The sequence below is a fragment of the Pseudonaja textilis genome, chromosome 4, assembly GCF_049901715.1.
Source record: "Pseudonaja textilis isolate UNSWEBS1 chromosome 4, rPseTex1.2, whole genome shotgun sequence".
Taxonomy (NCBI): Eukaryota; Metazoa; Chordata; class Lepidosauria; order Squamata; family Elapidae; genus Pseudonaja; species Pseudonaja textilis.
Genome location: NC_141993.1, coordinates 41,609,669 through 41,623,972, shown reverse-complemented (window position 1 = coordinate 41,623,972; position 14,304 = coordinate 41,609,669). Strand labels below are relative to the sequence as shown.

The following is a 14,304-nucleotide window of genomic DNA, read 5'->3' as shown; positions in this document are numbered from 1 at the left end:
AAATAAAAGGTGGATGGAATTAGTTTCATTTTTTCAAAATAAATAAATGTCGTATAGATCCAGGGTCATTTCTGAGCTATGAGGAAGAACACTTTGTTATAAAAGTGATTTATATATTTTTCCGTAGACTCCAATCAAGGCCAAAGTGCTAAAATGTTATTCTAATTTTAATTGCAAACTGCATAGCCTCTGATTGCATTCTTATAAAGGGATATTGGAGGAACTCTCTTGTCTGTTCTTCTACTGATAATCTTTTTTGTATGAGACCCTATTTGTGATCATTCTTACACATTTGTTGGCATCATTCCTGCACTTTATTCAACATGCAATATGTTACTGTTCTGGAAAGGATGCATAGTTAACAGACACATGCTAGGAGGAGCAAAAGAAAGTTGATGAGACTATCCAAAGTCATGACTAGTCCATCATATGCTATTGCAGAATTAATAAAAGAATTCCCTTTGGAATGAGCAAATAGTAGGAACCTCAGATGCTTTCTGACTTCAGATCAGCATCACCATCAAACAACTCACTAGGACAATTTAAACTTGCCTATCAAAAGACATAATAGAAAGTTTGATTATTTTTTGTTGACATTCTTAAATTAATTTTGTCACTATGATATAGCACAAGATGCAGCTTGCTGTAGATATAGAGTGCTTGTAAAAGATCCAAATATCTTATTTTATTCATACCTATTTGTGTAAAAATGGATCTGCATGATGGAAATCTGGTGCCAAGAGCAGTGAATTGTTTTTTATTTTGGTTCCTTGGGAATCTAGCATTTCCAATCTTCCCTCCTATTCTTGCCAATGAAGATCCCTTTTTGTTAAGCAGAATAATACAAAGCTTTATGGCTGCCAAAAACTTATAATCAGCTGATACAATCCAAATGGTTTTCTGGGAGCTGTGTAAAAGTGTAAATAACACATACACATCTACTGTAAATATATTGGACAAAAGGGCAAAAGATACTTCAAATTTCAAAGTAAATTAACTTTAATGGGCAGTTTAAATCTTACTTGAAAGGGAATGTATAAAAAAGCACCAAAGGCCAAATACATATTTACCAAAGAATCCTTTCTGAAACTGATTTACAAATGATATCATCTGACAACTGTTCAAACCTACTACATCAAAAAAAGTCCCTATCATTTCTGTTACAGAATTTACGTCTATCTTTATGTGAATTTACTTCTATGTTCACAGATTCTGATTATTAATTATCATATTAAATTAATAATTTATACAGGTCTCTCTCTCTCTCTTTTTCTCTCTTTCTCTCTCCCTCCCCCCTCTGCATTGTAATCAAGCTTTTTCAGATTTTAAGTAGAATTGCAAGGAGATTAAAAATTGGAAAAAGATGTTGCAGATTATACAATTGCATTTTATTCTTCAAAATAAAATAATACAAAAGACCTTGACTGCTGTGAAGACAATTACAAATAAGATATATTTGCTTTATTTATTTGCTAAAATATGGCTTTATTTCCTTACTAAAATTTCCCTTTGTTACATATATCGAAGCAGCTTCCCAGTCATTATCTGAATATGTAAATCCAAAATAATGTATGAGGACGTGATTGTAATAAATTCCTACATTCATTTTGACAAATTACCCAATTAAGTGCATTCAATTTATTGATGCACTTTGATAAATATATATTACTTGACTAATCTTCCATTCCTTTATCTTACTTGATAGTAATGTATTTTGGTTAAAGTAATAAAATATCCTTAAATGAGAGGTATCTACCATCCCTTGTACAATAATTTACCATCCATTTTTAATAGTTTCTCCAAAATCCAATTTTTCCTGAAGATGAACATCCAACTCGAATTTTTTAATTCCAATACACATACGAAAAAGAATCAAATGTTCATAATAATTAGAACCAAGAACCTGACAGTAATTCTGACTCCTTAATAGTAACTCCCAATGTAGTAGCATTTTTAATCCAGTGAAGGTTAACAAATAAACCAAATGATATTGTTTGGTATTAGGGAACTTAAAGTACTATCTTCATAAGAAAGTTATATTTTTAATAAAGAGATCCTGAAAAGTTGTTTTTCCATAAAAAAATGAACCATTAACTTTGTCAAGCTCTTTAAAATATTTGAATGTGCGTATCTGTATGCCATAGTTATAAAACATTTCATTTCCTCTTGACTTTTGAAAAAAAAATCTATCATATACAGATATTAATAAGGATTTGTCAGAAATTAAGAAAACAAAAATGGGTGCCTGAAGATTTCCTAATGCTCAGTTTTCTTGCTTTAGAGGTGGGCGAAAAGAAACAGGACTTGCTCTGAAACACATTCTTCAACAAGGATTCCATGGAGGCAGGAACTCATTAGTTCCCCAAATCCTTATAATCTTAACTGATGGGAGATCTCAGGACAACGTGTCAACCTTAGCCCAGCAGATCAAAGAAAGGGGGATTGCAGTGTTTGCAATTGGAGTCAACTTTCCAAGGTGAGTTGACATGGGATGTTCTGTTGCCATTGCTTTTAATAGTTAAAGGGAATTGAAGGGAAGTCCTGTGGTGGATAGAAGATTTGGCACGTCCTTCAAGAACAGAAAGAGGATCCATTGTGTAAGAACTTATTGCAGACCAACATTGGGCGTTGTTTTCTAGAACTCAGCCATTAATTACTTCTTTTTAGCATACCAAATATTCCAGTGCATTCCTTAGCATCTCCAGATAAATCTTGACAAATTTCAATCTGAAGTGTTGGGAAACTGGTAAAATTCATTCTAAATTTTAGAAACAATTCTAGAGGGAATTCTTGACTTAGGACCATTTGTTTAGCGACCATTTGCGGTTGCTAGGATACTGAAAAAAGTTACTTGTGATTGGTCCTCAACTTACAACCATCACAGCATTCCCCGCAGTCATGGGTTCACGATACAGGCACGTACCAATTGCTACATATTTACAAGAGTTGCAGTGTCCTGGGATCAAGTGATTGCCATTTGCAACCTTTCAAGCAAAGCCAATGGGGGAAGCCAAATCACCCGGTGATCCGCTTGGCAAAACAAGGCATCAAATCAGGTGCAACTCATTTAATGACTACATTACTTAGTGATGGAAGCTCCAGTTTCAATACTGGTTCTAAATTGAGGATTACGTGAAGATGGAATAGTATGGTAAAAAGTTTTTCTACGACAGACGAATACCAGAATGAAAAGGAAGAGGTGTTAGGTGTGAACTGAAGTTTATCACTGGGAAAAGAAGGTAGCCTAAGGGTTACAACCAGTGTATATACTTGTCTATTGTAAATAACAAAAATAATATTGTTCAATGAAGTGTCTTAGGCCGTTCATTAAAAAAAAGTTAAGCAGGATTAATGATTCAGTCCTGTACAAGGAAGCTTTGTATTGTAAGGATGTACAATGTTTTTGCTTTTGTGCAGGTGGGAAGAATTGTATGCACTGGCAAGTGAGCCAGTAGAACACTATACACTGTTTGCAGAAGACACTGATGATGCCTCCAATGGGTTTTATACCACGCTTACAATCTCTGATATCTGCAATGCTGCATTTCCGGGTATTTTAAGTTTAATTTAACCAACAAAGGAGACTATTTGTAGCTCAGGGTTGAAAGGACAGTTCCTTGATGCTCTCTGAGGGTGGTTATTTTCTTGCAGACGTTTCTTTACCCAAATAATGTTATCTAGTTTGGGTAATGAAACATTTGCAAGAAAACAAGAGAGCACCAAGAACTGGATCCTCAGTTTAGTTTGTTATTTACTCATCACCTGTTTTTATTTTGCTTTGTCTTTCATTTCTCAATTAAGAGCTATGTTTTCACAGTGCCATTTTTTCATAAAGTTGTTGTTTCTATATAAGTTGATTTAATTTAATCAAATTGGTATGGCCAGCCTCCAGAAGACTCTAAATGGCTATAAAACTAATTTTATGACTCTTTGGTAGATGGGGGATAAGGGAGCTTTTTATTGTTTTCTATTGCCTCATTGCCTGGTATCATTCAAATAATGTTAAGAGTAGATTCCATATGATGTTATTATATATTTTGCAACATTCCCATGTTTTATTTTTGTTTGATGGAGAAAAATGTTGTGCAGCTTTTCTAGCATCTAAGAAAAATTAAAACAGCAACCTAGCAAAATAAAGGGGTACTCTGAATTAAAATTGAATTCTGGAGTGCAGGATATGGAATATTGGATCCAAGTTATAGGCAGGTAGATTCTAGTTGAATGTTGGGGGAGAAGGGGGAATCAACAGTGACAGTCATTCTGCATTGGAATAAATTATTCAAAGTGGAATCCAGTTGATTGAATGTGTTTAAGTTACTGGATAAATTAAAGTAAAACTAAGGCTAATTCTTTAATTTGGATTCCTCTATTAAGCAGAAGATTGAACTCAGAAGCTTAAATGATTCTTTTCATCTCTAAGATTCAGGTATTAAAAATAATTACAAATATTTTAGAAAGTTAATTTTTAAAGGGTATGCATTGCTATATCATAAATAGCAACATGTATAGATACTGTACTGGTTGCAGTTGCTTCCTGTGTAGCCAACAGGTGGGTCTCTGCAAATAGAAATGTTTTCAGAATGATTTTTCCTGTACATTTAATAAGTATGCAGGCAATAATGACAGAGAGAGAAAGGGAGAAAGCTATCCTTTTCCTTTATTCCTTTATTTATAACTTGTATTAATGTTTAATCAAAATGTTATTGCAGATCAGAGAAATAACTTGCCAAGGAACAAGGTGCTCAATCATCAAACACTAAAAAATGCTTTAAATCAGCCCAGCCTACCTGACATCTAATCTAATCTTATCTGTTTTGACTGGCAGTTGCTCACCAGAAATTCAGGCAAACATATTTCCCAAGATGTTACCTGATGTTCTTCATTACAGAAGAAAGCTATTAAGCCTGATTTATCCATGCAAGGTCAAGTTTTGTTGCACCATTTTGGTATGCTTAAGTTTCTAGTTGCACACAATTAATACTGATTCTGAATTCTTGCCTCATGTACCAGGTTGCAGAGCTGAATCTCATACCTGTGAACACAAAACACTTGAGCGAGTAAAAGAACTGGTTGGAAACTATTTCTGTTGGAAAGGATCGCAAAGTAGCAATATTGTACGCACTTCACTCTGCCCTTTCTACAAGTAAGTAACCTTAATCTTCCTCCTCCTCCCCTTCTCCTCCTTCTCCTTCTCTGACCTGTGGCCTTTCACAAGTCTTTGCAGGAAGAAAGCTGGCAAGTACAATGTGTGGGTGTGTGGTGTAATGGACATAAGGTGCAGATTAGAATAGGTTTAGAAGACTGTGAAGATTTAAATATCTGCACTTCTTAAAAATGCTACTTTGTTCCACTTTTCCACTTTTTTCTCCAGAAGCTATATAGATGTAAAAGTTGGGGAATGCTATTTTTTTTAAAAAAAAACATCGGATACAGAACTTCTGTATATTGTTAATAATTTAATTAATTAAATTCAATAACATTGCTTCACTATTTTCAAATACAAACTCATCCAAGTTTCATTTTCAATTTTGGCTTCTTTAATTAAGCTGGAGAAACATTTTCATCAAATATCCATCTACATGCTATCGAACCATATGCTCAGGTAAGATCCAGATCTCCAAAATCTAAAATATATGTGGATGCTTCAAAATAAAAGTTATAGAGTGAAAAATATCTATTAAGAGACATTAGATCCAAGGTATTTTCCATTAACAACATTTGAATCATCAGGTGGTGTTCAGCAAGTTCTGACTTTTGAGTAGTATGGAGAACCGGCAAATATCACCTCTGACTGGAGATTTTACAGTATCCTTCCCCTGCCATGCCCACCAAGCCACGCCCACAGAACCAGTAATAAAAATTTTTGAATCCCACCACTGATTTGAATGTTTCCCTCAAAGAAAAGAGAATATTTTCATAAATTTCTTCCTTCCTCTAGTCTGGCATATTGTTATAGAGCAGTGTTTCTCAACCTGGTAACTTGAAGATATATGAACTTCAACTCCCAGAATTCTTTCATCAGTAAGGGGAAATCTGGTATTGAAGTCCGCATACCTTCAAGTTTCCACAATTGAGAAACTCTGTTCTAGAGAATCCCCAAACTACAAAGGCCCAAGGTTAACTATTCAAGGACACTAAGAAAATCAATCATCAATAAAAAAACAGACTCTTATTCCATTCTGCCAGTGGTGTTCCTCCACGGGATCCAAAATGTTCTATGGGCAGAAAGAACCAATTTATCAAATATATTCCATAGGTCCCCTCCCATGAAGAAAACTCTAAACATTTATAACTTTATTTCCTTATAGTTATTTTTCATTTTTACTTTCTTTTCATTCTTACTTTCTTTTCTTAAATTTGTCCTTTAATTATAGAGAAATATTAATCAGTTTCAGGTGAATTGTGCAGTAGGTTCTTAATTAATCTATAAATTATGTTTTTTCAACTCAAGCCTGAACATACATATTTTTACTGTTATAATGAAAATAATTACATGTTCTCCTTTGAGCTTTTCTAAATCATACAATAAAATATTAATACTGAAGAAATTAATAAATTCAAATTTTAATCTTGAAAATTCATCCACCCTCAATTACCCTTTTAATAACCAAACTATATTATGCTTAGAATAAAAATAATTGCATGAATCAAGACATGTATTCATTTATTACCTCTTTATAATATCTTGACTCTAGGGAAACAATCATGGTGAACAAAGTTCCATGATTCTAAGGGCTTTAATTGTTGATTTTTTTTTGACTGGGTAGGCACAAAATGAGGGTGACGGAGTAATTGATTTTAATTAGATATACTGTGAAATATGTTGCTTTTTTAGAGGTCAGTGCTGCTTGCTATTGAAAGAGAAAAATATGTAATAAGCTTCCATTTATATCTGTTTCCTGAATTTAGATCCTTGTGATTCCCACCCTTGCCAGAACAGAGGCACTTGCATTCAACAGGGGTTAGAAGGCTACCACTGTGTCTGCCCAGTGGGATTTGGAGGAGATTCCGACTGTGGTATGTTGTTTTATTTTAGGAACTGGAATCTTGTTTTTAATGTGTTGGTAACATCAGCCAGTTTTCTAAAAAAAAATCCTCTGATTATCATTATTTGTTCTTTAATAAAGAAAAGCAGAAGGGATAAGAATTAGGCAGTTTGATTTAAATCACCCTCATCATTAAGAATTAGCATATGTGATATCTATATCTGAATGTTTCTCAAAATAAAATATATTTCATATATTGTATCATATCACTCCACCATCCTTCAGATCAGGATACCAGGATATGTTGACTTAATTTCTCAGCAAATAAGCAAAAACTATTATTCCTCTTTCAATATTTGTACAGGATAGAACCATTTATCCAGATCCTCTGTTGTTAATAAGAATTAGGTTTTGTTTGGGTGATGTTTTTAATTTATGCTTTATTATAAAAGAGGAATTATGAGAGTAGCAATTATTAATATGAAATATACAAATTACATTTTTATATCTCTCTTGTGTACAAAGTTTCTACAGAAACTGGAGGCATTCTTTTAGACAGTTTCTAATTATGTATCTTCTTACCTATTCTAATGCTTTTATTTATACTGAATTTTGGAAGATGTTATTATCATCTGTGGTTCATGACCCAGTAACCTATATAAACAGCTGAACAAAGAAATCCCATCACACACACACACACACACACACACACACACACACACACCATAATTTATTAACATTTTGCCAATGAACTAAGTCTTAGTTCATTCTAGCACCTTCTTAGATTACATTTTGTGATTAAATATTTGAATCAATCAATAAGAATAGAGCTGGAAGGGACCTTAGAGATCTTCTAGCCCAACTTGCTGCTTAAGCAGGAAACCCTATACCATTTCTGTAACTAAAAGATGACAGTCCTGAAATCAAACCTTAGTGATAGCTATAAATTGTACAATGCTCTATTTAAGAAGATTGTTGTTCTGCATTCTTTTTGGATTTCTAATAGTTTTTGCTTATTTTGTTAAACAGCACCAAACATAAATCTGGAATGCAGTGTGGACGTTCTTTTTTTGGTGGATAGTTCTTCTAATACTACTCTTGAAAGCTTCTTGTATTTTAAAGCTTTCCTGAAAAGGTTTCTCCATGTAATGTGGAATACAGAAGCTCTTGGAAAAGTGGCCCTGGCCCATTATAGCAATGATGTCAAGATGATTGCCCAAATTGGGGATTACAGAGATATGCTCAGTCTGGTGAATTTCATTGATTCCATGGAGTTCAATGGAGGGAATACTTTGACTGGCAGAGCTTTACAATTTATTACACACCATGGCTTTAAACATGCACCAGTCTTCGTTGATGTTCCTGAAGATCTTCCCCATGTTGTCGTATTGCTCACAGATTCAAAAGCTGAGGATTCAGTGGTAGAAGCAGCTAAGTTCAGTAGGAAACAAGGTATTTCTATCATTGCAATTGGCAGTGAATTTTTAAGAAGAGAACTGGTTGAGATTACAGGGAATCCAACGCGGACAATTATCTACTCCACCGCTCAAGATTTACTCAATAAAATTACTGAATTACAGAGAAAAATCTGTAGCATTGATAGCCAAGGTAAGAATTCAAGATAAAGATACTATGTCAATTGTTATTTCAATAACTATTATTGGTTCAGTGTCACGTAGGTTCTTGCTGGATGTTGTATATATTTCAGTTCATTACAGAGAGACAATAGGGGAGCAAAGCTACTGCAGACAGCACATTAATGTACCTTGTATTAATAAATGAAATAATTAATAATAATAAATGAAATAATTTATTTATAATTGCCATTTCCTAAACCATTTGAAAGGTGTATGCGATGCTATTGTTAATTTCAATCTCTGTTGTTAGTCAGAGGTCATATAGACCAACTTAGATTTGTCTCTGTAGTATCCAAAGTTATTGATTAGTGATCTATTTAAATTGTGTTTAACTATTTTAAAATTGAAATTTGATTTAAAATGAAATAAAAAATTAGTTAATTCTCTTTATTACTGTATATTTATCACTCTGTTTTTCCAAAGAGTTCGGAGAGGTATACACTGTCTTCCTTTTCCCCTTTTATTCCAGTAGTACCTTAATATAAGCTACATATTGGTGATGATAGCAGGTGTTTTTGAATAAACTTCATAATTCACTGAGGTTTCAGTTCTTCCTTATGCAACACTTGAGCTATTACAGGATATGGATTTCATTTTGTTTTATTGCTAACTCACCCTCCGGTATCACTAAATCTCCAGATTCATAATCTCTAGTCCTAAATATTGATGAAATCCAAGTTTGTATGAGTAAAACCATATTTGTATCCAAATTCCCCTGTAGAAAGTCTTGTCATTTGTGTGCATATTTGCAGCTGCAGAAGGAAGTGAAATCATCTTTTCCATGTGTTGCTAATGGAAACAATATTTTAATGAGAAACCCACGGAGGAAGACTTCTCCTGCCAATATAACCTTGCTTAAAAGTGATTCCCTTTGCTGTGTCTTATAAGACTTGTAGGTATCCATATGAATGAGCCACATTCTTCAAAGGTTGGTGTTTTCTTCTTCCTCCTCAGGCTGCCTATCTCAGCCCCTGGATTTGGTCTTTGCCCTGGATTCCTCAGCTTCAGCTGGAAGGTTTAACTTTTCCCAGATGAAAAACTTTGTCAGTAGTCTCTCTTCCCAGTTTGGCATCAATAGGGATGTGACCCAAATCAGCCTTGTTGTCTTTGGTAAAGAGCCTCAAACAGTATTTGGACTGGATACACATGTTACTAGTTCAGTTCTTCAGAAAGCCATCAAACAAGCTCCCTTTATGGGTGGTTCTGCCTCAGTTGGAAGTGCCTTGCTTCATATTCATGATGATGTCACAGTTGTCCAAAAAGGAGCAAGGCCTGGTGTGAAAAAAATTGTGGTACTCGTCACAAGTGGAGCTGGAGTGGATGATGCTGTAGTCCCTGCCCAACAGCTACGCAGTAATGATGTATCACTTCTTATCATTGTGACGGAACGTGTACAAATAGATTTATTGTTGAAGATTGCAGGATCTTCTAACAGTCTGGTGAGGCTTTCTTCTTATGAAGATCTCAGATACAACGAAGACTTTATCATGGAAAAATTGTGTGATGGTAAGGTATATTTTGATTTTCTGTTTTATAGCCAACAATTGCGGCAACATTTTTTCATAACTTACCTTCTTTTTCAGTCAGCTTCAAACTTCCAGCAGATGCAGTAAAATACAAAAGTGAGAAAGAGATGTAATTTACATCAAAATCAGTGTTAAGGCCATTTCTCTTGAAAACATTGACTTTATTTTTACTTTACCATGCTTTATGAAAAGATCTATATTTAACTTTATTCGTGTCCAACAAGAATTACTTTAAAATAGCTACTGATTTTTTTAAAAATATACTTGAAGTAAAAAAGAATATTTATTCTGTACTTCATTGAAATAAATTAGGATTGTGCTAAAATCTAAAACAACGAATAACTGTGGAAATAGATAAAATACTTTGTTCTTCTATTAAAGAAGAGTATGTTTTGTTTTTGAAACGATGTCCTTGATATGATTGAACTTGTAGAGGATGAGACTATTGTCTTTGTTTACTGATGGTATTTGGCATCAGAATTTCAATAATTAAGTGATGAGGTTGTAAAGGATGACATTATGTGATTGTCCTGCTTAGGAATGGCAGTTCTGGCAATCTTTGGTTACCATCATTAAGTGAATTTCCACAGGTACTTAAGTGAGGTCCTCATACAATTTATGACTTCTTGCCAGCTTTCTCATTGATTTTGCTTGTGGGAAGCTGGTAGGAAAGATTGCAAATTGCTAACATGGGACCATGGAATGCTGCAATGGTTGGAAATCCAGGTGACTTCATAAAACCTGGATTGTGATCATGTGACTACGAGAGCACCACAACAGCCAGAACTTCTAGGGCTAGTTGTAGGTATCACTCATTTACACTGTTGCAAGTTTGAACAGTCACTGAATGAATGGTTCTTAAACAAGGATCATCTGTAATCAGATCCTACATGGGAAAGAAGGGAATATAATAGTCATAAAGAGAAAGATATTAAACAATAATTCTACATTTTAAAATATTCCATAAATAAGGGATAACACTAAACTGTATTCAGCAATAAAGCATTGCTTTGGTCTCTGACTTTGGGCTGGGGTGAGCCAATATAATTGGTTAATTGGTTCAGGAAGTTTTGAAAAGTACCAAAAACAATGAGTACCAAACAAATTTTTCCCATGTAGTGAGTCACAAGGTAGCCACAGTGGACAAGCTCTAGCTTGTGTACTGAGTACCAAATAAACAATGGTTACTAGGATAAAATTTTCACATCAAAATGCACTGAGTACCAAATTCGATGAGTTTCAAAGCAGTTGAGTTTCAAGGTAGCACCACAAACAGAAATAAATATTTAAGATAAACCTCTTGATTTGTGGTAGAATCTACACCTTTCTTCTTTAAGTCCCTTTTATTTCCCATAGCCTCCAAATGTTTTCTTAAATTCTGTAAATTGCATATCCTGGCTGGTTACTTTGCTAGCTGTGATTCCAATATCCAATTTCACATGGGGGAACTCCTTCAAACACAAAAAGATGTGTTCACTGATTTCCATTTGCCACATGTGCAACAAAACCAGGTATGCAGCTTCGAGAGATGAGGGTTATTATTTGTACCCAAATAGTCAGCTCTGTTTTCTCTGTTACAGAAGCCAAAATGCCAGTAAATATTTGCAAGCCTAACCCCTGCATGAATTATGGAATTTGTATTCCTAAAAATGGTAACTACTGGTGTCAATGCCAAGGCTGGGAAGGACCTCATTGTGAAAACAGTATGTATTGTTTGAACCAGCAGGCATTTTTCTTAAATATTCTACGCTACCTTATTTATTTGATCGCATTCTCAACCCAATAACACAGAAAAATGAAGGAAACTCTCTATGAAAATAGGAAATAAGCTTTTATTTCTAAACATTTCTAATGTTTTTCATTTCTAAAAGGGATGTGTGGGTTTGAGGCTAAGATGTAACACTGTGTTTAATGTTGCATAATAAAATGGTATAATTAATATATTCATGACAATGTCCCTTCAAGCATACATGGCTTGATTTTAATTGTATTTGTTTTGCTCAGATCTTGCTGGCTTTATTCCCAAAGAGTAGGTGTGCTAACTTAAAAACAATATAAAACACCAACAATTGGCTGATTGTCATTTAGTTTTGCTGAGCAGCAGAATTTCTGCAAATGCATCTGGCAAACAGTTTGTTCTGTCTGTGAAGAATGCACCAACCATCTTCTATGAAGAGCCTGGGAAACTCTGATTGAAAGCTGATGACTCTGAATATTGTTTCATACTGGCTCTGCAATATTATTCTAGTAATATTTTAAAGACTTGATCACAAAAAAGCTCAGTATGCAAAACATAGCTCACGTTCACCTGACATCATGTGGGACCCTTCATGCTTTTGGGGCTTAGTTATTTTCTTGGAGATTTATTACCCAACAAGGTAACATCATCAGTACGCTCAGACAGCACCAAGGGCCACTGAGCTACTCTTCTGTTGGAATTCATGTCTTTCTAAAGTTCTCTTAAGGCTCCTAATAGATCTTCTAACCTATATTTTGTTAATAAATTAGTTGGGTTATGCATGCATAAAAGAATAGGCACTTAGTACTTTGCTGTGAGAACTAATAATTAGGTTTACTTTTCCTTTTTTAAAATACAGGAATACAAAGCAGCGACACTTCACAATCATGGAAACATTCAATGATCCATACTCATCGAAATTGAGATGGTTGGGGCTGCTATAAAGAATTCACCAGTATTAAAAACAAAAAAAAGAAGACACATGGACTAGATGCACTAAAACGGAAAAAATAACTTTTGACTTTAGTTACTAAAATCATACTTATCAGGAAAGCGAAATATACATTTGCAAGTAGTATGCTGCTTCTAAGCACAAATGTTTTGCACAAAAGTATCTTATTGTAATCGAAAATAAGGTGACTAATAATCTAACATATTTTTATATTGCATATTTATGTGCTATATACTATTTTTTCAATGTTAGTTCTATGTAATGTTTGGTATAAATCCAAAGTTTAACAGTAGTATAACTTGACAAGCTCTGACATGGCTTACAAAAGCTATACTTAAGTTGGTAGATATGACAATATTTACCCAGATTTGATCACTGAAGACTGATTTTATAAAACCTGAGTTTATTTCCAAACATATGGAATGAATATGATTAGGGCACATTTTAATGACGTGCAGATCTACGATTTTCTTAGATTTTAGAGATAGATAAATCTACCATCATTAACAAAGATAATGGCTTGTATCCATGGTTTTACATGGCTGGTTCATTCTTTCTTCCCAATTCCAACTGCAATTCCTTTAGTTTTTTTCCTTTAATTAGGAAGTTCTATCCCTTTGACCAAAGCAGGAATAAATTGGACTCCCATTTCCAACCATTTCTTGGCATTTTGGGGCCATGACAAGTTTATCATTAACTGCAAAAAGAGGTATCTGTGGTTATCTCTATCCTATTCTTATGGTTAACTTAATTAAGTTCTATGCTTTTATAGAATGTATCATCTGCCATCTAATCAATCAGTTAGAGAAGGATTGTAGTGCCCCCAAAACAAGAGTTTGCCTTGTGTTATAAAGGAAGAGACTGTTCAGTGCTGGCATGCTGAAATTGCAGCTAAGAAACAAATATTAACAGTGCAACTTTACTGTAGCACGAATGGAAACATAGATGAGAAGAAAATTAGGTGCCAAATGTGTGAATTTACTGATGTATGCCTCAATTCAGTGAAACAAACTATTCAGTGTTTAATCTTCTCTTACTTTTGCTTTTCATCTTTTATCTCCAAGGTAACAAAGAAATTGCAATTCTATGTTACATTGCATCTTTTAATGGTATTCTGGTGGAGGAAAAGGAAGCAGAATGCATAGTTAGTGATACTCGTAATAGGTATATCTTTTAGTTCTCCATATGTAAACCAAAGTGCCTTTATACAGCTCTGAATTGTAACTGTCTAACTATCTTGAAACTTGTTTTATAATATAAACTAGGTATACCATATCTTGGTTGTGAAATTTGGACAACCACTGATGGCAGCAAAGAGATAAATACAGAAGACTATTTTTTAGTGCTGTTTTCTAGAGATCATCTTTTTTCCCCAGCTCAAATATGATGTCCCTGAATTCTGTAAATGTTTCCGCAATTGAAGATACCGAAACAACTTTTAACTGTCCAGAATTATAATTAAAGA

At 34.1% G+C, this 14,304-nt stretch overlaps 1 protein-coding gene across 2 annotated transcripts in view; it reads left to right on the top strand.

The window, feature by feature from the left end:
* The window catches only part of VWA2 (von Willebrand factor A domain containing 2), a 37,297-nt gene extending 23,498 nt beyond the window's left edge, over positions 1–13,799 (top strand). Inside the window, exons 6-14 of one of the 2 annotated variants that reach the window (XM_026704816.2) lie at positions 2,282–2,476; positions 3,418–3,551; positions 5,011–5,143; positions 5,547–5,602; positions 6,910–7,017; positions 8,016–8,594; positions 9,578–10,129; positions 11,730–11,852; positions 12,747–13,799. In XM_026704816.2, the coding sequence (XP_026560601.2) occupies positions 2,282–2,476; positions 3,418–3,551; positions 5,011–5,143; positions 5,547–5,602; positions 6,910–7,017; positions 8,016–8,594; positions 9,578–10,129; positions 11,730–11,852; positions 12,747–12,811 (1,945 nt within the window). In that variant the 3' untranslated portion in view covers positions 12,812–13,799. The remainder of the gene's footprint in view (positions 1–2,281; positions 2,477–3,417; positions 3,552–5,010; positions 5,144–5,546; positions 5,603–6,909; positions 7,018–8,015; positions 8,595–9,577; positions 10,130–11,729; positions 11,853–12,746) is intronic. The other variant, XM_087932705.1, reaches the window with a different exon arrangement.
* Positions 13,800–14,304: the final 505 nt, after the last annotated feature.